At 36.8% G+C, this 21,281-nt stretch overlaps 1 protein-coding gene across 2 annotated transcripts in view; it reads left to right on the forward strand.

Moving 5' to 3' along the window:
- RASGRP1 (RAS guanyl releasing protein 1) overlaps positions 1-21,281 on the forward strand; it is a 37,849-nt gene that overhangs the window by 13,219 nt on the left and 3,349 nt on the right. For both annotated transcript variants that reach the window (XM_066552460.1, XM_066552459.1), the window contains exons 3-16: positions 2,624-2,729; positions 4,851-4,913; positions 5,980-6,111; positions 7,180-7,333; positions 10,402-10,575; positions 11,304-11,420; positions 13,145-13,420; positions 14,618-14,698; positions 15,344-15,448; positions 16,425-16,534; positions 17,182-17,326; positions 18,027-18,063; positions 18,636-18,782; positions 20,001-20,377. In XM_066552460.1, the coding sequence (XP_066408557.1) occupies positions 2,624-2,729; positions 4,851-4,913; positions 5,980-6,111; positions 7,180-7,333; positions 10,402-10,575; positions 11,304-11,420; positions 13,145-13,420; positions 14,618-14,698; positions 15,344-15,448; positions 16,425-16,534; positions 17,182-17,326; positions 18,027-18,063; positions 18,636-18,782; positions 20,001-20,377 (2,024 nt within the window). The remainder of the gene's footprint in view (positions 1-2,623; positions 2,730-4,850; positions 4,914-5,979; positions 6,112-7,179; positions 7,334-10,401; positions 10,576-11,303; positions 11,421-13,144; positions 13,421-14,617; positions 14,699-15,343; positions 15,449-16,424; positions 16,535-17,181; positions 17,327-18,026; positions 18,064-18,635; positions 18,783-20,000; positions 20,378-21,281) is intronic.

The following is a 21,281-nucleotide window of genomic DNA, read 5'->3' on the forward strand; positions in this document are numbered from 1 at the left end:
CAACAAATAACTAGTTGGTTATTTGTATTTTGTTGCAGTGAGACAAAGCTAAGGCTTTTGCAGTAATTTGCAGCTTTCTTTAACGTAAATTGACTAACTGAAACACACCCATCGCACTTGAGTTAGTATTCACTCTGTGGTTTTGCTCAGTAGGCTGTGTGGTTAGAAGCAGGTATAAAAACGGAAATGAAAAGGAGTTTTAAAACAAACTGCTGGGGGTTCAGGAGAGTGCTGCAGAGGCACTCAGAGGCACAATTGCAGCACAGTCAGGCCAGCCCTCTTGCTGGCTCCACCATTTGTGCAAGATGCTTTACCATTGTAAATTGTGTGCTGGTACAGTTCCATGCAGGCTTGCTGTTCAGTGCTCAACTGTACTGGGAACATTTAAATTTATTTTTTCAGAGTGTTTATTTTGTTTTTCAAGCCACTACAAATACAATGGGTGTTTTTTGTGAAGGCGAGCCTTTTAGTTGGATGAGAGAACAGATAGCCCCAAACTTCGTATTGCTTTAATGTGTGCAAAATAATTGCATGCCATTGTAATGAAGTGTATCTCTGTTGCAAGATAATTAGGTCTGGATGTGGTGAAGCATAAATACACTTTAATTATGCAGGAAAACACCATAAATGTGTTGGCTTAAGTACTCATAGTAGGCAGAACATACTGTTTTTCTCTGTACCTTTGTGACATGAAAAAGCTAAATGGAAGAGAGACCTTCTAGAAAATAAAAATTCAAATGGGAACCTGTGGCCAAGTGATACCTCTGTTATGTCACAGCAGAGGATTTTGCACACAATGAAAGTGCTAAGGGAGAGAGAGTGTTATTTTTTGTCTTTGTTGTCTGGAAATGATCTCTATTGAGCACTTACAGGAAGCTGTATATTCTTAAGAGTATGTGTGCACATATCCATTTGGCTTCCAAGTTAAGCATATACTGAACTGTTTTCCTGATTAATGATTTTAGATCATGGAGCCTCTGGCGGAACACCAAATTTTGCCAAAGGGAGAAAACTGATACAGGCCTCTGTGTGCAATGCCTAAAATAATTTTACTCTTTGTGAAGACACTCAAAGGGTACAAAATGCCAAATACTAAAGGCCTGATTAAGTATTTATTCTTAATGTTCCAGCCTCCCTCTTCAAATTTCCCACTTCTCTAGCTGAATAACTTGCTGGTTTGCCCTCAGAGCTCATGCTGTAATACCTAGGCAGTTTATATCTCAGAAGGATTCTTTCAGTAAGAATGAAATTTTGTGTGAACACAAACAAGGAACAGACAAACTTTGGTTCATGCTGTAAAACAGAACTCATAGCATAAGTCAAAAGGCAGATCAAGAACTTCCTGTTACTTGGGGTCTATGCTGCTCTCATTCATGGGGCTGTAGGACGGGCAGACTTTTCCCTTGCTCATACCACTGAAGGTAGATACATTTGGTATTTTCCTGTAGAAGGGCATGGAAATTCTTACCCAGTAACTAATGTGGATTATCTTGTTTTGCAAATGGGCTGTGTTTCAAGTTCCATTTTGGCGATGTGCAAGTTAAAGTGCCTTCTCCCTGCCTTCCCTAGCAGTAGATGTCATTTCATATGCTGGAAATCTGGTGTTTCACATCCCTCTTCCATTTTGCTGTATTGTGCTTTGCTTCTCTATATTGTTCCTGCTACTGCTTTTTAAAGAGAGAACTACATTTATTTCCGTAGAGGTTAATCTATTTTAAATTATTCGGGAAGATAAATTTTCTTTTGTATTTGAAAGGGTGTCAAATTTCCATTCAAGCTACTTAGGTTCTCTTATGCCTGGCTGTGGGAGAGCATTGTCAGTTAATATTTACAAACACTTTCACTACTGTTTGTTGCAGAAATGGAAACTTTTTAAAGTGTTCTGCTACATTTCTTGTCCTTCATCTTTTTGACGGACAAGAACAACCCAGAAGACAGATGTAGTCTGAAGTCCTTCTGCTGAAATCTCTGTACTGCATAGTTCAAGTTGATGTGCAGTACATTTAAGTCCAGGACAGGGAGTGTGCACAGGTTAACCTCTAACAGGGTTTCTAGCATATGTTGTATCTCATTCCATGTGCATCTATGCACATCTGTGATCCTAGGCTGTGTGTGCACTCTGGTGTTGTGTGTCATCTGTACAAAAAGGCTCACAAACAACTGAGAATATTGCTGTTCTGTTTGATAACTGTAGTCATACCAATGGCTGGCTGAGATGGATCAGTAACTGAACTATTTTGCTCTGCAGTTCAATGATTTGTTTCCAAGTTTATATTCATATGCCTAAAGCTAAGCATTTATGTGCATTGCTGGGCTTAGATCATCATGTATAATTATCTGGGTATTCTGATTCTGATTACTTTTGAGACACATATGCTTTTTTGTTTGCCTTTTTTTTTTCTTATTTTTAAGGGTCTTCCAAACACAGCAGTGAAATACAGTAGTTGTTATATGGCTCTCACCAGAAAAAGTATGCACCCCCTAAATTAGTAAGTTACTGCTATCTTTGAAATAGTGTACATGAACAGACCTGATTAGAATTAGGATTCTGAAAAAGCCTGTTGAAAATTGTTTATGAAGGTATAGCAAGATTTCAATATGAATAATCCTTTTTGTTTTTTAGATTTAGAAGGAAATGCATGTCAAAACAACCAGCTGCTAAAAATAATTCTGGCCATGCATCAGTTTTTCATCTCCTCTGCAGACATGCTTCAGAAACTTGTTGATCTATATCCTTTGTAATCTTCACCTGCTTTTAAGGTAGCTTAATAGCCAGACAAGTTTGAGATGGGTAAGTAGAGGATATTTAATCTATGGGTGTATTAGTATTCTACTAATTATTCTGTATACTTGTTCTTCACAGTTTTTGGTTGTACGGTGTGCTTTTGTTTGGTTTAGGGTTGGCGTTTTTTGTTTGTCAGGTTTAGCTTGTTATACACAGAGGAAAAGGGGAAACTCCAAGTCAGGTTTTAAGTAGGATAAATCACCCTCTCTTGGCTGGGGAGGGAATATCTAGCAGGTATTAGATGAATGTAGGCACTTCAATTAGCTACTGTGAACCTGGGTCTAAGTTTTAGATTTGTGTCTCTCTCTGTTCACTATCAAGTCAAAGAGTAAAGAACAAAACTGTATCATCAAGGTGTGAAAATTTTCAATGAAAATTATTTCTCTCACACGCACTCAAAATTGCTGAAATAAATCATAAGCTTTTCCTTTCTATTTGTTCCCATTTTGAGTTGACTGCTTGGACTCAAATGTGTGTGTTTCTGGATCATTAGGTTTTTCACAATGTAACTACTAGATCATATTCACAATACTAGCCTTTCTTTGGAATTTTTAGTTGTGGAATATGTTACTGTCTTCTTAGCTTTACAAAATGTTTACTCCTAATTAGATGAGCACAATACAGGATGAAGACCTGTCATGCTAAGAATCTCCATCCAATTTTGGTACAATTCAATTTAATAATCTTTTCTTTCCTCAAACTCTGTATCTTCCAGGCATTTACAAGCAGCATCCTTACAACAGAGCATTACTGGAACACTGACTGTCTGACTGTAGCAGGACTGTCTTGCTGCTTCTCTAATGGCAGGTGTTGGATAAGTGTGCTAAGCTACAGCTGTGGTGTAGTGTTGTGTTTCACTTAGGCTCCTGGGCTCTTGGAAAATGCAACAAAGGCAGTGCTTGCATCTTCTTTCTGAGATGTAACATTTTCTACAACCAGAAAAACAATTCAAACTTTTATTAGACTTGCATGTTTTGCAAGCTTGGTTTTTAACTCTGTGTGTAGCTCCCTGTAAAGACATTGAAAGTTAAAGACAGTTTTGAATGGATCAGGTATTCTGAGCTCTTGTATTTCACAAAACCTTGCAAGTGTTCCAGTTGCACTGTTTCCCATCCCCTAAATCATGGGAGTGATTTCAGGTGGTTACAAGTTCTTTGTAAGTCATCTAATTCTAGTCATTCAGAGAGTAGCCCTTAAAAATATTTGGGAACTTACTCAGAGTTCTGTAGTCAGCATAGTGTAAGCATGACGAAAGGGGAGGTGGCATGTCCCCTCAGCTGTGGTAGATTTAGGCTGCAGTTAATTGCAATCAGATTTTGACTGTATCCACAAGGTATTTTCATTAAATTGTGTTTTCCAGGCCTGAAAATATGTGTGTCACCTCCATCAGAAGAATTAAGACATGCATAATACATTTTTCAAAATGGATTTTCCATGACTTCCACAGACATTGCCTACAATATCAAAACATGTTTTACAGAGCTAATAGACTAAAAATATGGTTGTTTCTTTCAGTGGCCAGAGCAAATAAAATGAAAACTGTTGTGTAGCTAGAAAGATGAGGTTACTATGGAGAGGCATGTTACATTTTGCTCTGCCATTGTCAACAACTGGTTATGATTAAAAGAAAAATGCCCTTTTTTTTAATCTCCAGTGAATTAGCTGAAAAGGATTGCTTCATAAATGCATTGATTGATAAATTTGGTATGAATATTTCAAATTTTAATGACATCTGTCATTGCACAAGTTTTATGAGAAATTTTGAGGCATGTTGCAAAGAAACATGTAGAAAACAGAATCCCTTCGCTGGTTGACACTACTCAGTACTCTGGCAACAGCACCAATATTACTCATAGTAGTCATAGTTGCAATAAACTTTGGTAACAACCTGGGGATATACTTTGCATATATGTTGTATATACTTATGTAAAACCCTAATCTGGTATAATATTTGCCATCAGCAGGATGATTCTTATTGCTTACAGCAATAAGATTGGGAAGTATCAAGCATGTTATATTTTACATCATATGTGAATGGATGTGGTTTTCCTTAACAGTTTTCTACCTATCTTAATGCTTTAGAAAATAACTCTTCCATGCTGTGTGTGAAGATATGCTATTTTGTGAGGTAAGTACATTCCTGGTTGGTAGCTATTTGTTGTTAGCTTGCAGTCATCCACGTGACAAATATAAATATGTTTTTGCATGTCTGAAATTCACATAAAAAAGAGAAACAGGTATTCTGCTTCAGCTTTTCAAGGTTCACTTTAGCAGCTCTACACAGAAAGGTCCAACTGGCATTTAGCAGATCTGCTTAAATTGGTGCAAGAGTTCTCAGGTCACAGTTTTGAACTGAGTCTATATGAATCTGTATCTTAAACATCTGTGAAAATTGACAGAGCTCAGGAAATTATAGAAGTGTGTCTATTATATAGGTCTATTAAAAATTAAGTGGGATATTGCAGATATTTTTATACTAAGCAAAGCTCTTTTGCATTTGGTAGGTAATTCTCCTTAGTACTTCTGCTTGCAGTGGTCCTGGTACACTCTAATTTTTGCCTATTAAGTATAATAAAATTCGATATTTCAGTTTAGAGAAAACAGAAGAGAGGGAGAATATTGAGCTCTAATAGATTGAGGATATGTCTTTTTTACAGAAATTATTAGTAACAGGGGAGAAGAATTTGTTTAAATTGTGATGATTTTATTATCTCAGAGCAGATTATTATTGGTTATGTCAGCATGCTTTAGTACTGTGCAAGATCTGGTAACATTTTTGCTCCCAGGCAAATTCATACATACGTGCATCCCTAAGAATGTGCATTTCCATTTTTCCCACAAGCACAGGTCTTTACATGTATAGTGCTGGGTACTGTGTCTGTCTGGGATGGAATTAATTTTCTTCATAGCAGCCTCTATGATGCTGTGTGTTGAATCTGTGAGTAAAACTCAGCATTATTTTACGTCTTGCTGAAGAGTGATTGCACAGCATCAGTGCCTTCTGTTTCACATCCCTCCCTGCCAGAAGTGGGCTGGGGGTGAGCTTGAGGCTGGGAGAGGACACAGCTGGAACAGCTGACCTGAATTGACCAAAGGAACATTTCAACCCATACAGGCTCATACTAAATTTCAGCCTAACTAAATCAAAACCTTTTTTTTTTTTTTTTGCTGTGTGTGTGTTTTAATTTTAATAGGTATTGGATTACAGAATTTTGGATTACGTTCAAAATGGACTCTAAACTATCCACAGCTATGGAGGAATTTCAAGAAGTGGTTCGAGCTAATGGTGAGGAGTTACATTGTCGTCTAATTGACACATCTCAAATGTGAGTGTCAAAGTCTCAATATACTCAGAAAACAAACTTCTGCTCTGAATTTCCTTTATTTGATTATAATGCCTCTCATAAGTCATATGTTAGCTGTCCTTACAAGAGTTTATACTTCATTACAGATGAAATATACGTTATGTAGTAGAACAGAATGCCTTTCAAGAATGGCTTAGGTTGAATTTAGCTGCAGTGTAGACTTTGGGCTGATTCTCTATGACAGCCAGGTTTTACCCTGTCCAGGGAACTTAGAAAACTTATAGATGCCTAATGGTTTTGTGAGATCACTTGAAATCACTGAAAAAGGGAGAATAAAATTTGATTGGGTAACACATGAGGTAAAAAAGTGTGTTTGTATTTTAACAACAAAGGTAAGTAAGGATATAGTTTATTACATTGTCAGACTTTTGACACTGTTTAGATGATTTTGGTTACAAGATACTTGTTGTGACAAGAATAAATCGTAGAGCTGTACATCACATAGTTCTTTCGTGGGAAGACATTTCCCTGTTACATGAGAGTGAGATAGTTTGGTGGAACAGTACAACTGGCAAAACAAGTGTCAGTTTGTACTTTGAAGATGCACAGGGTAAAGCAGAGCAGAATTTAGCATACATTTTAGATCTGGTTATGAAAGAGGATATTTAGCATTTCAAATTGAAATACATTTTATTACTCTATGGGTCAATAGCAAAGGGAGACAGTTCATAGAGGTTGCTGAAGGAAATCTAAGGATTATTAAATGGAGGAGTTCTGAATGTGTTCAATGAAAACAAAGTTACAGACAGCTATTCTAAAAATGTAGAACTGATTGCAGAAATTATATAGACTCTCATGCTGCTTAGTAAGACAGTTCTATTGTACTTCAAGTGCTACATCAATACAATAAAGACTAACAATAATATTTTGTCATATAATCTCTAATGCATGAAAGGAGTTTGCTGTTTTGAAATTAAAATAATTCAGTTTTTACTGCAGTAAGGCATGAAAACAATGTTACCTCTGACTTAGGGAAAGAGGAAAATTTTGCTCTTCAGTAAATAACTTGGAGTAATTGTGTTTTAAAAGAAATTCTAGGGATTGGTCTAGAAAGCTGACACAGCGTGTAAAGGCCAACACCAGTAAGAAACGGAAAGTCTCACTTCTTTTTGATCACCTTGAGCCAGAGGAGCTGTCAGACCACCTTACCTATCTTGAGTTTAAGTCTTTCAGAAGAATATCAGTAAGTTATTTTTACTTATTTATGTAATTATTTATTTATATTAAGCAAATATGGGAAAGACATAGGAAATATGGCAGAGAGGTAACAGTACAGGATTAACTCTGCCATACAAGATGTTGGATATGCTGAGTCTGTTTGCAGACTCTTACTTTACTAGTACTGAAGGTGGCCAGTGTAACTTACATTCTGAGTAAATACCCTTCTGCTACAGCCATATGAGAGTGAGAGAATGAATCTCAACTGTGGGAGAGCTGGGACAAGATCAGTTGGAAGGAAGAGGAGAAAACCTTCCAAAGAAGCTCGTTTTGTTAGAACAAGGGATGCCATTGGACACAAGAACAGGAAAACTTGGAATATTCTCCTAGAATGCTAACCTTCTGTGGCTGTAGTGATCAGTGCAGCAGTCCTGTGCAGTGATTAATGGACTGTGCTGGACTCTGCTTGCCTTTTTTGATTGTGCATAACAAAATAAAGACCAGAGATAAGAAAGCACTTCAGAAAATGCCATTTTTAATATAAGGAGGTTAAACATATTTTATTATGCTTTCATATACAGAAACAATTTTTAAGGATTTATCCAAGATATTTTTTTCTCAGTAATGTGTGTAGCTGATAAGATGCAAACTTCCCTATGCACCTTGGCTTCACTTGCATCACTGTATGGCACAACATTGCCTCTTTTCAAACCTGATACAGTTTACACATGGAAAAGTGAATGCTAGGGACCAAAATCTAGGAGGGTTGCAAAGTCTGTGTGAAAATAAGACTGAAAGCAAAGTTATTTTTTAGTGGGTTGTTTTTTGGGGGGTTTTTTTTGCTGTTTCTTGTTATTTAGTTGGTTTCAGTGGTTTTTTTTGGTACCACTACAATATGAAGCTGAACCTATGCAAGAAAAGGGGCTCTCAGTAGATGGTGGAAGATTTCACAGTCATGTTTTCATGTACTTTGTTTTGAGCTGACAGTACGTGACTCTGTGTTTTGCGTTAAACTCAAAAAGCTGTAGAACTGAAGTCATGCACAGATTGCTGCCTGTAGGCAGTAATAATATGCAAAGCTTATATAACTTACCATTTTCAAAACTTCTGTGCAGATGTAAGGTAATTAATGAGTACAACAAGTATGATTTTAGTCAGAGTGTCAGATGTGTCATGGAGTTCCAACAGTTACATGCATGTATACATTTTATATACAGGGTACCTGAATATGTTTTTGTATAAATTGAGCATAACAAGACTTTGGGTCAGAAAATTATATGTAATTAATAATTAGTTATATTAATTAAATCTTTGCAGAGTATGTTCATGATGTGCTAAGCTGCAGAATCCTTTTGTTGTTCTAATGTGGCATCATATACCAGGAGAAAGATTGAAAATGACCAGCTGTGTTATTAATCCCTGGAATAACTATTTAAAGGCCTGGGCATTTAAAAGTCAGAAGGGAATATTTGATCACATACACAGCATACAGCAAAATCTTCCATGAGATACCATCCATCTTACAGCAAATTAAAACGCAAGGAGTGGTGCTGACAGAGTAAGGACTGGAGGCATGCTGGTGCTTGGAAAGTATTTTAATCTCTAGTCATAAAGTACAGGGAGGCCACAGTCTTTTGTAAGAATCTGGATTCTTGTTGAGGCTCTTAAGTTAGTCATCACAATAAGAGACTCTTGCAATATTTAAATACCTAAACTACTTTAGTGTATCTGCCACTAACAAGCTTGTTATAGTTGACTTCAAATTATTTGTGTACCACAATTAATTCAAAACTTTCAAGTAGCATTTTAGAGATTAATTTCTTCAGGATTTAAAGAAAAAAAACCAAACTTTTCTGAAGGAGATTACTGATGAGAAAAAAATATAAACTGATTCATACTTGTACTGAAACTGCTATGAAGTTCATAATTATGTAGTCAGATATTGAAAAATTATCTATCTGTATAGAGTAGTTGCTTAAATTTCCAGATCCAGCTAAACCTGGCTGGAGTTAAAAATTCAAAGAATAATTGTAATGTAAGTACTATGTAATCTCAGAGATAGCTCTACTTATTACTAATATTTCTTCCATTTTTAATTTAATAAGGACAAATCTAGAGGTGTCTGCTGTCATCCGCTTTGAAAGTGCTAGTAGTTCTTATTAAATGGGTGGAAAAAATTAATAAAGTTGCAAGAAGATGAGAGAGGGAGTGTAAGAAACAAACAACAGCCTGACCTGTGCTTAAAGATCAGTGCTATTCCACATATTCCTGTGGAAAGGAATTTATATCTCCTATAGCTATGAGTGTTTTTGGTAAGATATTAGTGGTCATATTAAAGAATGGATATAAAAATCCCATGTCATGTTTTCTGATTATTCAAATTCTTGTGTATTTTTGTTAATGGATAAATCAACAGAATTAATAAAAATTCTGTTTAACAAAAGCAAATTATTTCTTCTCCTTAAACTTAATTTAAGAATGGCTTAAAAAAAAAGTGTGTTACAGGTATCTACTGAACAATTTTAGATTGTCTTGATTAAATAAGAGAATCTCACAAGTTGTATCAAAAGTATTAAGGAGTCTGCATCCCTCACTCTTAATAGTCTTATCTTAGTTTCCTATTAATCCCATTGAACTTGCTTTTTGTATTAGTGTAATACGAAATACTTCTGCTTAGTTCAGAAGTGTGCCCCAGCTACAGAATACATGAACTGAACACTGAACTCCCTTAAACTATTACTGATTTATTAGATTACAATTTAAGTTCTGTTTAACCTTCCCAGTAGAAGTCAATGAATCTGTGAAGCCACTGAGGCTGGGAGGAAAGCCCGAGTTCTATTCATCCTGGGATTTATAAGAGCCAAGACTTCTGAGATAGGGCAAAAAGAAGCTTTCAGTTAATTCAATTAGTGGAAGCCCCTGCTTTGAAGTTAATAAAGCTTTTACGAAGGCAAGATTTCAGTTTTATGGATAGTTCAGGTGTAAAAGATGTGGTGTATATTTCATTTGCAAAGCAGACCTCTGTCCACACACAGATCATGAGGCATATGAAACTACATTAATTTTCATTTACGCTTCTTTTGTTTGTTTAAGTTCTCAGATTATCAGAACTACATTGTGAATAGTTGTGTGAAAGAGAACCCAACAATGGAAAGATCAATTTCTCTTTGCAATGGTATCTCTCAGTGGGTGCAGCTAATGGTTCTCAGCAGACCAACACCACAGCTTCGGGCTGAAGTGTTCATCAAGTTTATCCATGTTGCACAGGTCAGTTAAAATCTAGCATGTTTGCTGTTTATTTCGTCTTTCTCTGATGCAGCCCTTTTTTTCTGCTCTTCCCATACTACTGCTGTAGGGTGAGCTGGGAATGTTGGCACTGCTCTGCTGGTTCATACACACCACATGTGCATTTCTCTGTGTGTGTGCTGTCTTACGAAGTGTTCAGATATTAGTGTCATGGCACCAGGACTTTCTCATGTTTATTCTGAAGAAATTATTTTCACTGTAAAACTGGACTTCCTTTTGAATCAGCATGTGAGATTCCCAGTTGTGGCTGTGAATCTTTCCAAAGCATGAGGGACTCTGATGGCTTTGGCTGTAATTAGAAGCATTCCACCAGAAACACCTTTCTGGATAAAAAGAGAGCTAGGGTCCTATTTGTATTCTTTGTATACTAATTCAACTGCAGTTATAACAAAGATAATGGGCAGTGTTTCCTACTTGTGGTAGATTGTGGGAAAAGGGGGAAGTACTGAGGAGGTACTTTGAAGAATTACCATATCTGAAAATTTAATATTTGATTTAATAACTGCAGAGTAAGTTCATGTTACACCTAGTAAAATCACAGCTCATCACCAAAATACATGAAGTCAAATGGCACAAACTTGTAAGACTTCGGAGGAAGACAACAGAGGAAATTAAAATTTGGATGTGCACATTGAACAACCTGAACCTTTAATTTATACTGATCTTTTTTTTTTTTTATGTGAACACAGAAGCTCCACCAGCTGCAGAATTTTAACACATTAATGGCAGTGATAGGAGGTCTCTGTCACAGTTCCATTTCCAGGCTCAAGGAAACAAGCTCATGTGTTCCTCATGATGTAATTAAGGTAGGTATTGCTTCTAAGTTTTACAAATAAGAGAACCTTTAACTTTTTTTGTCACTGCACACACTAAAATTAACCTTTGTTGGATAAGATGGAAAGACAGAACAAAAATTGCTTTGGTTTTGAAGGGTTTCTATTGATTATTTCATCTCTACATCACCAGTTACTCCTACACTTCCTGCAACCCCGCCTTTCTTCAAGACTTGTGTAGATTTTCTAAAGTTTCTCCTTTAGCCTCGGATGTCATGAGCTGCACTTTCATTTACATGCAGTAGTACAAAATAATATTCAAATATGAAAACAAAGAATTGGATCATAGAACACTTGAACCAAACTATTGTCTTCTGTAGTAACATTGATCGTCCTTAATCTGTAAAATGCTAGCACAGAGCTCTCACTTTGAGTGAAAGGACTGATTTTGTTCATCTGATCTTTCCATTTGACAGGTTTTATTTAATTTAGACTTGAACAAATTTAGCCCTAATGCACACATAGTATGGTGGACTGTTAGGAATCTGTTTTAATTTCCAGTTAAATTCTTGTGAAATACCATTGAAAGCTATTAAAAAGGGAAGGCATATTTTTTAACAATGCTTCTTAAGCATTCATGTGGCTTCTTAAGAGACTTCTTAAGAGAATAAGATACTTTCTTCTTTTGGGGCCTGAGAGAGTTCATGAATGTATCTAATGAGCCTGTTTTGATCACAGTATGATCAACCTAAATAAACAGTGCCTACCTGGACCTGAAGTGTAACCTCCCAGTGGAAATGTTTACAGCCATCAGAATCTATAAAATCAGTTTACAGAATGTAAAAAATCAATGTTTACAGAATCTATAAAATCAGTTAGAAAGCTTATTTTAGAAACATATTTTTCAAATTTTGTCTTTTTAAGGTCTGCATGTGTGCACATCATTTGAATAACTTTTTGTTTCAAGAAATTGTATACAGGTGCTAATAGAAAACAGGTAATAAAAGTCTGGTAATTAGTGACTTGTAAACCTCACTCTTTGGGGTTTAACCACGTCAAACAGTTTGCAAAGGTTACAAATGGAGAACTTTGACAGGAATTTCCCAGAGAAGACATTAGTCCACTGATTTTATTATGTTAATGAGTCAATTTTGTACCTGTATAATTTTAAACAAGGGAAATATTTATACTGCTAGACTGAAGATTAATTTGGCCTTATAAAAACCCCAAGATTCTTTTTTTAATTCATTTCCATGGAAAAATTTTTCTTAAAAAGACAGGTGTAACACCTTGAACCATTCTGATCACACCATGATGGGATCATGGCACAGCACAGGGTTTCACTGCCAGGACCTCTCCAGCAATTCCAGCTGGTGTCCTGAAAGTCAGAGAGTGCATTCCAGATTTGAATGTCAAGATGGCTGCTCTTACGAATGTCAGAGAGCTTGTGCTGTGCTTACACATTGACTGCATTCAGATCCCCCTGATTCGAGAAAATCATCTCTTTTCATTTGACTAAATGGGGACTGTAAGAAGAGGCCAGCATTATAGATTAGGCTATATATTAACCATCTATAATTACATATTAGTACCTAATTTATGGGAATAGGAAATCTAGAATACCTAGATTTCATTCAAAGTTTTAAAACTTTTTTCAAGAGTAAATTTCTTAACAATAACATAGGAAGTTCTTGGCTGTATGACAAAAACAGAAACAGTAACAAGCACTGATTCTTTGGTTTTCTTTTTATTTTTAGGTGTTTAATGAAATGACAGAATTGCTTTCGTCTTACAGAAATTATGATAGTTACCGACGTGCCTATAACGAGTGCAGTAACTTTAAGATCCCAATCCTTGGGGTCCACCTGAAAGACTTGATATCCCTTTATGAGGGCATGCCAGACTACTTGGAGGACAAAAAGATTAATGTGTACAAACTATATTCTCTGTATAACCACATAGATGAGCTGATACAACTCCAGGAAATGCCACTTCCCCTGGAGGCTAATATGGACCTTGTTCACTTGCTCACAGTAAGTGTGTTAGATGAGATAAATACATGCAATTAAAATTGTCATATACCTATCAAATAACTAAATAGAGAATCCCATTACTTAATTAATTGAATAAATTAATTGAATACATAAGATTGTAATATTTTTTCCCCAGAGGGGAAATGCTCAGGAATAGAAGAGAAGAAATTGGTGATGAAGGCAGTAAGGATAGAGGTGCCAGTTCAGTAGTATGCTTCAAATTATTTCTATAAGGGAAGGAAATGTTTATTTCTGCTTCACTGTATTACTCTCTGTACTGTCAGTAAGGAAGATTCCTTGTGTTGAAAACAAAATCACACAAAAGTTCAGTCCCTCCAGATACTTGGCATTTCTAGCCAAGTTTCTTCTGGTGCTTAAGAAACTGTCTGACATAAACAGTAGTCACATATAGCTAATGTATTTCACTCCCAGTCATATCTAGTCAGTGTCATGCTACTGAAAAATTTGTACTGCCTAGGTCATTGTTAAAACTATAGTTTTGGATTCTCCTAGTAAGCTAAAATACTACCTTCTATTAAAAGAGTAAATCTTCCTTTCTTGTTTCTCAGTTTTGTTTGGCCTTAACAAGTATCTTACCTTGGAAAAACCAGATAGTCCACTTCCACTTTCTGGTTACAAGCCCTGTTTCAGGAAAAAGCTAATAGATAAAAATGCTTATGTGCCTGAGGTTATTTGTTCTGTCTGGGAGCACCCTTGTGTGAGATTAAGCACACATGCCCAGAGCCTGAAATACAGCTATGTGAAGTGGTGAACTTCTTACTTTTTCCTGCTATTTGTTTTAAATGTTTTGTTTGAAATTATTCTAAGTATTTTTTTATTCTAAAAATGTTTTATAAAACATTTATACAGCTACTACAATTATGTAGAACTTTGGTCATAATTTCATGCAGGTATATATTACAGGATATAAATGAGAAGAAATACTTCATTTCAATGCAGGAGCTTCTGAACTCCCAATACTCCATGTTAGAGATTTCCAGATAATGGCAATGACAGTCTGTAATGTAGAATTGGACACATTTCAAATCACTGTGAACACCTGTGCAGCTCAAGTTCATTTTTTTCTAAATGTGATCTACATTTAAAAAATCACCAAAAAATATGAGTGCACTCCAGCAGCAAGTTTATAAAGTAGTAGTGACTGTTCTGGGATTAAACTAATGTGTTTGTTTTCAGCTGTCCCTTGATCTTTACTACACAGAAGATGAAATTTATGAACTTTCATATGCACGAGAGCCACGAAGTCACCGAGCTGCTGTAAGGGCCTTTACAGATTCTTAACAAAAGGAGGGCTTTTATGAGTGATTGTAATTTAAAACCAGGATTTTTTAAAAGCAAATTTTATCTCTTGCATTCAATTTAGTATTTTATTTTACTATATGCTAAATTGAAAACATTTTAGCTTTGTAGACTGAGTGAAATCTATTAAAGCACAAATTGTTTGGTTGATGATGAAGTTTAAGATGGAATATATGACAGAGTTGACACCATATAAGGTTTTATAATATGAACACAAAGACAAATGAAGTTGCTGTGTAGAGACATGACATCAGTCTTAATCTTGGCAGTTGATACTGTTTTATTCAAATGGAGAATCTTATACGATTCAAATGATGAAACCCATTAGCGTTATGTGGTAGTTTTGTTCCTGTTTTATTAATACGGAAAAGATGGTGATTTTACAGGGCTGTCAGTGAACTGTGACAATTTAAGGAATGACTGCTCTTTTGAACAGTTCAAGGAAGAGCTTAAGCACCGTGTAATTATCAAAAGAATGATGTTGGGTCCAACAGGTCATTTCTGCAGTCTTGTGTCACATAGTCCACTGACACAAATGGAAAAAGTGTAATACTGAAAATCTTTCCATGTGGTAATAATGAAGTTCCTTTCAATTTTTTTAAGCCTATGACACCTTCCAAACCACCAGTAGTTGCAGACTGGGCTTCAGGAGTGGCCCCAAAACCTGATCCAAAAACCATCAGCAAACACGTTCAGAGGATGGTAGATGTAAGTAAGGTTGGCCAGTGTACTTCATACCATTATAAACCTTTATAACCTTAATCTCAAGGTATGAGAAAATATGGGGATGGGCCTTCTGTCCTCACAAACAGATACTTTTGCCTACCTGTAAATAGCAGCAGCAGACATGAGGCAGGGATGGAAATTCCTTCAGGGGGTAAAGGGCCAGCAGGAGGTGTGAATGCTGGTTTGTGTACTTGCAGAGGCACTCTTTCAGGGAGCCAGGGAGTCCATTTCTACCAGGGCCTCCAACATCATGTTACTGATGCAGAGGCCTCTCAGTGGCTTTGTTACAGGCAGCAATTACTTTTTCTTTTCCTTTTGGATCCCCTGCTTTATGGGAAACAACCAAGGTTCTTGAGTCCAAAACTGATAGAGGTAGAGATGTAAAGAGTTTGTCTTTGCTTACCTGCTTTATTGCTTCCCTTTCTAAGCACTTCTAATATTGTGAGGCATCCTTTGATACACACTGTTTTGGAATATATTTCTAAATTTATTCTGGGTGTGCACCTTGCCTTGCAGCAGTGACAAACAGTAATACATTCCACAAATGGAAACAGTTATCTGCCTGACAATTCTGTCCTATAACTGATTTTCTCATAACACTGTCCCAATGAAATAAGCTAGGCTGCTACACTCATTTGGCTACAGAAACCACCATGGAGACCACTAATTGAGAGCATTAGTACAAATTGTATATGTGGGCCTGGTCAGAATGGTCTTAAAGCAGAAGTAAAAAACAGCTGTCATTGTGTCGTGGAGCTTGTAGTCCGATATTTTGCTGCAAACCAAAAAATCATAATGCTTTTTTAGTCTCAAGCAAAAAAATGCAACTAGGCTGTTGCACTGTTTAATATACACTGGGAGAAGATGGGAGATGAGATCCATGAATAATATGGAGGCTTTCTAAAGTGGTAATTGAGACCATCCTCATTATAAACTATTATGCTCTTACCTTGCACAGTCTGTCTTCAAGAATTATGACCATGATCAGGATGGATACATTTCCCAGGAAGAATTTGAAAAGATTGCTGCCAGTTTCCCATTTTCGTTTTGTGTAATGGCTAAGGACTGGTGAGTGCCTGCTTATCAACTTTGTAGCATCTGTTTTGGGAGAGATTTAGGGGGTTTTGTGTTTAAGTTGTACTTTATCATTAGGGTGTTGAAAGCATCTTCTTCAAGCACAGACAGAAGTGAAAACATAAATGACAAAAGCATCTTCTAAACATGTTGTGAATGACATCTTCATTGGCCTTACAGCAGTGGTATCCAAGCTCATTTAGAAGGGAAAACAGACAATAGAAAAAGAAACATTTTTCAAATTATATCCACTAAATACTGCTAAAGAATTTTCCTATGATAAAGCTGCCCTTAAAAATAGAGAATTGGCAAATGTATATTTTGATAACATCAGGATCATTTTTCTTAACATATTAGAGCATGGGAAAATACAGTAGTGATTATTCAGAGGTTTACTATGAAGTAGTTTTGAGGTTGCATCACATGTGCAGATATTCCATTTATCCTGTCAGTCTGCAGTTTAAATGTGTAGATAAGCTTCTGTATACTTTGGAAGCAGTTGGCAAGATTACTGAGATCACTTTAGCTTTTTGTGCATTAAACTATTGCTATTATAAAATGTGAAGGAAAAAGATGTTTAATTCTCTTTATGCATTTGACAAATCTATGTCTCACAAACAACTTTTCTTGTTTGTTTCCAGGGAAGGTCTGATTAGCAGGGATGAAATAACAGCTTACTTTATGAGGGCTAGCTCAATCTATTCCAAATTAGGACTTGGCTTTGCTCACAACTTCCAAGAGACTACTTACTTAAGGCCCACTTTCTGCGACAACTGTGCTGGATTTGTAAGCTTACTTTTTAGTAAATTATGTTAATTTTCTTTGGAATTATGCCTTTTTATCTCATAATTGCCTTGTGTCATATACAGAAATGGATCTTTATAAAACATCAGTGAACACCAGACTTCTGCCTCTGTAGATGTTTAAGGTACCCTTTTCTCCCCTCTTGGCAGTGCCAGTATGTTTAAACATGGTTCATATTTTGTGGGGTTTGGTTATGTCACCAAAAACAGTCTCAGGCAAGATTTCCAAATGCAGAGCCTTCCACTCCTTGGGGCTGCTAGAATTCATGTCCTGATACAGACATGACATGCCTCTGCCTGTAACATGGAAGGTTTCATACAACTGACTGTCCTACCAATCTTCTAGTCAGCTGAGATCAGACAAGGGTGCTGAGACAGAAGAATTCTCCATCTACACCAGCTCCACAGCTTCTTGAGGAACTGCCACATCTGCTGATGTATTCAGTAGATTAGCTCAAGATATTTTGTTTGTCATTGAGACACATAAAATACTGTTTACCTTATGGTAAAGGGGTAAATAGTTCTATTTTGACATTATGATTAGAAGTGCAGAAAAAGAAGATATTCTGCAAGTGCTCAGATCTTAGAAAAGAGTGGAGCTTTTAGTGTGTTTTTTATCTGGGCGTATCAAACATGCAGAGAAATATATTAATATGTAGGCTTTTTGTTTGTTTGAATTTCAGCTATGGGGAGTCATTAAACAAGGATACAGATGCAAAGGTAAAGTACTTTATACTTTGTTAATTTTAATCCATAATTGATAGGGAATGACAAAAACCTGTGATCATCCTGAGATCCATGGCTATATCTCTACAGACCCATTTAATCTAACCTCCCAGGGAGGACAGGACTGATTCAAGAATAGTATGACAGATAAAAGAAATGCAGAGATGAAGGGACTTGTGACTGACAGCCCTAATGCTTTGCAAGGCATGACTGAATTCAGAGGGTTTGGGAACAGACCCTTGGACACAAACATCACCACTCTGTGAATATTGTGCAGCACATTCCTAACATCTGTTTTGCAGTTTTCTTCCTCATACAGGTATCAGCTTTCTCTGCAGCTCCTACAGTCAGAGCCCTTATGTGACTGAATGGTGCCATTTTGTACTTTCATAATGAAAAAGAGTTTTAGGCATGTATAGCAAAGGGATGTTGTTTTACAGATGTATGTTGTTACAGGTAATGCATGTAGAGAACACCAAAGAAGGCTTCTTGCTTCCCAGGAGGGCAGTAGTGCTTAGATGCTACACCAGAGCCACTGAATCATGTAAACATTATTTTGTTTACAGACTGTGGGATGAACTGTCACAAGCAATGCAAAGACCTGGTTGTGATAGAGTGCAAAAGAAGACCCAAAACTTCAGTTGCAGACAGCAGCCCAACATCTGCTCTTGCTTCAAGCCTCTGCCCAGTAGGAGTTAAAGAACAATTCCATGGTGAGAAAAGATCAAAATATGTAGATAATCTTTCCTTTCTTTGCTCCTTTTTCTTTTAAAGCTGTTGTACAGCATCCTTTTAGGTTTTGTGAGTTAACTGCAGTGTTCTGTCTACATAGAAACTAGAAACAGGTGTATATTAGCTTGTATCAATTAACACCATTCCTGCTGTAGACTAAGGATGGACTCCCTTTCTGGGAGATCTCTTGTCACACTACACAGTGTATGGTGCACAAATTCCACCAAATAAGGGGTAAATCTTCTGCCAGACTCTCATGAGAACTAGATGCCATGTGACATGAAGAGTTAACAGACTTCCTTAACTCTCTCACCTGGTGACAAGCAAGTCTTGCTTTTTAGCAAGTTGTAACATTGACTTCTGCACTGTTACAATTCTGACTCAAATTTTAATGGGGAGTTTATAAAGGCAGTTTTCCTATGTATCTGTGTGGTAGGAAAAGCAACAGCTAATTATTGTCTTTATTTTTTCCACTTCAGTAGCTGAATCTCTAACTCCTATCCATCTGTGCATCTTCCACAGAATTGGAACTGAAAAATCTACACTTCCCTGTTCTTTTCTCCTTATATCAAACAAACTGTATAAAATTTTCTGTGTAGGCTTCCAAAGGAGGAATGTTTTCCTTGAAAACACCAGGCTACTTCTGTTTTTATTTGGATTTTGATGTTCCAACTCTTTGCATATTCGCTTTCTTTGAATTTCTTTCCTGTTCTTTGCCGGTATTTAATGTTCTTCAAATCTGCTTCCTGCCACTTTGATTATCAATCATCTTTTGTGTTATATTTAAGATTCATACTGCTGGATTCCACCTTACACTTCCTGTTAGCATATATGTAGAGCTCAGTGCAGCCCATTTCTCTTGGCACTATGTGCATCTCTGTGATTGTGTCTGAAATGACTGCAGCACTACGTAATAACCACCTCTTACCCAGATCAAAGTTTTTCTCAAGCTGACCTTGATGCCACACCTGTTTTCTTCTTACTGATCCATATTTGTGTTACTGAGACAGGGCTAAGAGTTGTTTCAAAGGACACAGCATTGATAAACTTCTGATGACATCTATTTTGGAGAGCAATGAATATAAAAGTCAGTAAGGAATAAATGCTTTATTTATTAAAACCATGTTTAATTACCATGCCTCCTGTTTCTCCTTTTCTGGGAGAAGAGCTTGCCTTAATTTACCATATATATTTTAAAGGACAAGAAGAAGGATCATTCACCTTTCCTAATGGAGAAGTAGTGGAGCACAGTGAAGACAGCAAGGATCGAACCATTATGCTCATGGGTTCCTCAGCTCAGAAAATCTCAGTGAGACTGAAACCAGCTGTGATTCATAAAAGTACACAGACTGATCCTGTACTGCTGGCTGGTGACGTGTCTCGTAAGCGGAGAGAGAAGAAAGAACACAGGATGCCAGAGAATCCTTATCTCCAGGCAGCTCCAGCATCCTCCACGTTTCCAAGCCCAATTCTTGGCCGCCGAAAGGCATTTGTTAAATGGGAGAACAAGGACTCCAGCCAGAAAATGAAGGAGGAGCATCACAGCTGTAAACCTTCATACCAGGAACTTGAGCAGGTACATACATGATGGAACAAATTCTGTTTTACACAACAGTATGGTCAAGTGGTTGATGTGTGGGGGAGTGGCTGGGTGGCAAGGTGTCACTTCACTCCAGTGATTGCCAATTGCAGTTGAACAATCCATGAATGACATCATAAAGTCTTTGCCACTTTAACTTCCAGCAATGCTTTATTTAAATGATAAAGTTTAGTGTTAGTTTAGGGCTTTGAAGACATTCACACTGATCCCTGTCTGTTCTAGAATGTGAACATAATTTAATCACTCAGGACAGGATATATGGGGCTGAGAGGGTAGGGAGCTCTGCTTTCGTTCAACTGGCAAGTATAAGGACCACCAAGATATTTTGCTGTGGACAGGATGCTTCTTGCTAGATTTCACCTGCATCAGCCCCCTTGTGTCTCAGCTTACTCTAAAGTGTTCTGACACAATAGCTATTCATAACACTCTGTCACCTCAAACATGGGGCCCAGGCTCAGGTTTGTACAAACACCTCTCCAGACAGATTAAAGAGACTGTTGCAATTCCAAAGGTGCAACTAATGGATAGATCCAGCTATAATTACGAGGAACAAAGACTTGTTTTCATACTTTTTTCTCAATATTTATCTCTATTCTGTGATGACCACAGGACCACAGTCTAATCTTTGAATGATGACTGTAACTTTCAAAATATCCCTTGGTGCTGATAAAGTGAACTCATGTTTTATCAAAGATGAGTGGTTTATTAAGACCAAGATTAAGACAGTCTTCCAGTACAAACCACTTCCCTTTCAATCAACAGTATATTCAATACAAGGATATGAAGCATGGATGTGACTTGTAAAAATGTATTCTTTAAAATGTCCCATTTATGTGAGCCCTGTAATTTACACTTGCCCTTGCTCCCTCCTTCTGACCTC

This window comes from Molothrus aeneus, chromosome 6, assembly GCF_037042795.1.
Source record: "Molothrus aeneus isolate 106 chromosome 6, BPBGC_Maene_1.0, whole genome shotgun sequence".
Classification (NCBI taxonomy): Eukaryota; Metazoa; Chordata; class Aves; order Passeriformes; family Icteridae; genus Molothrus; species Molothrus aeneus.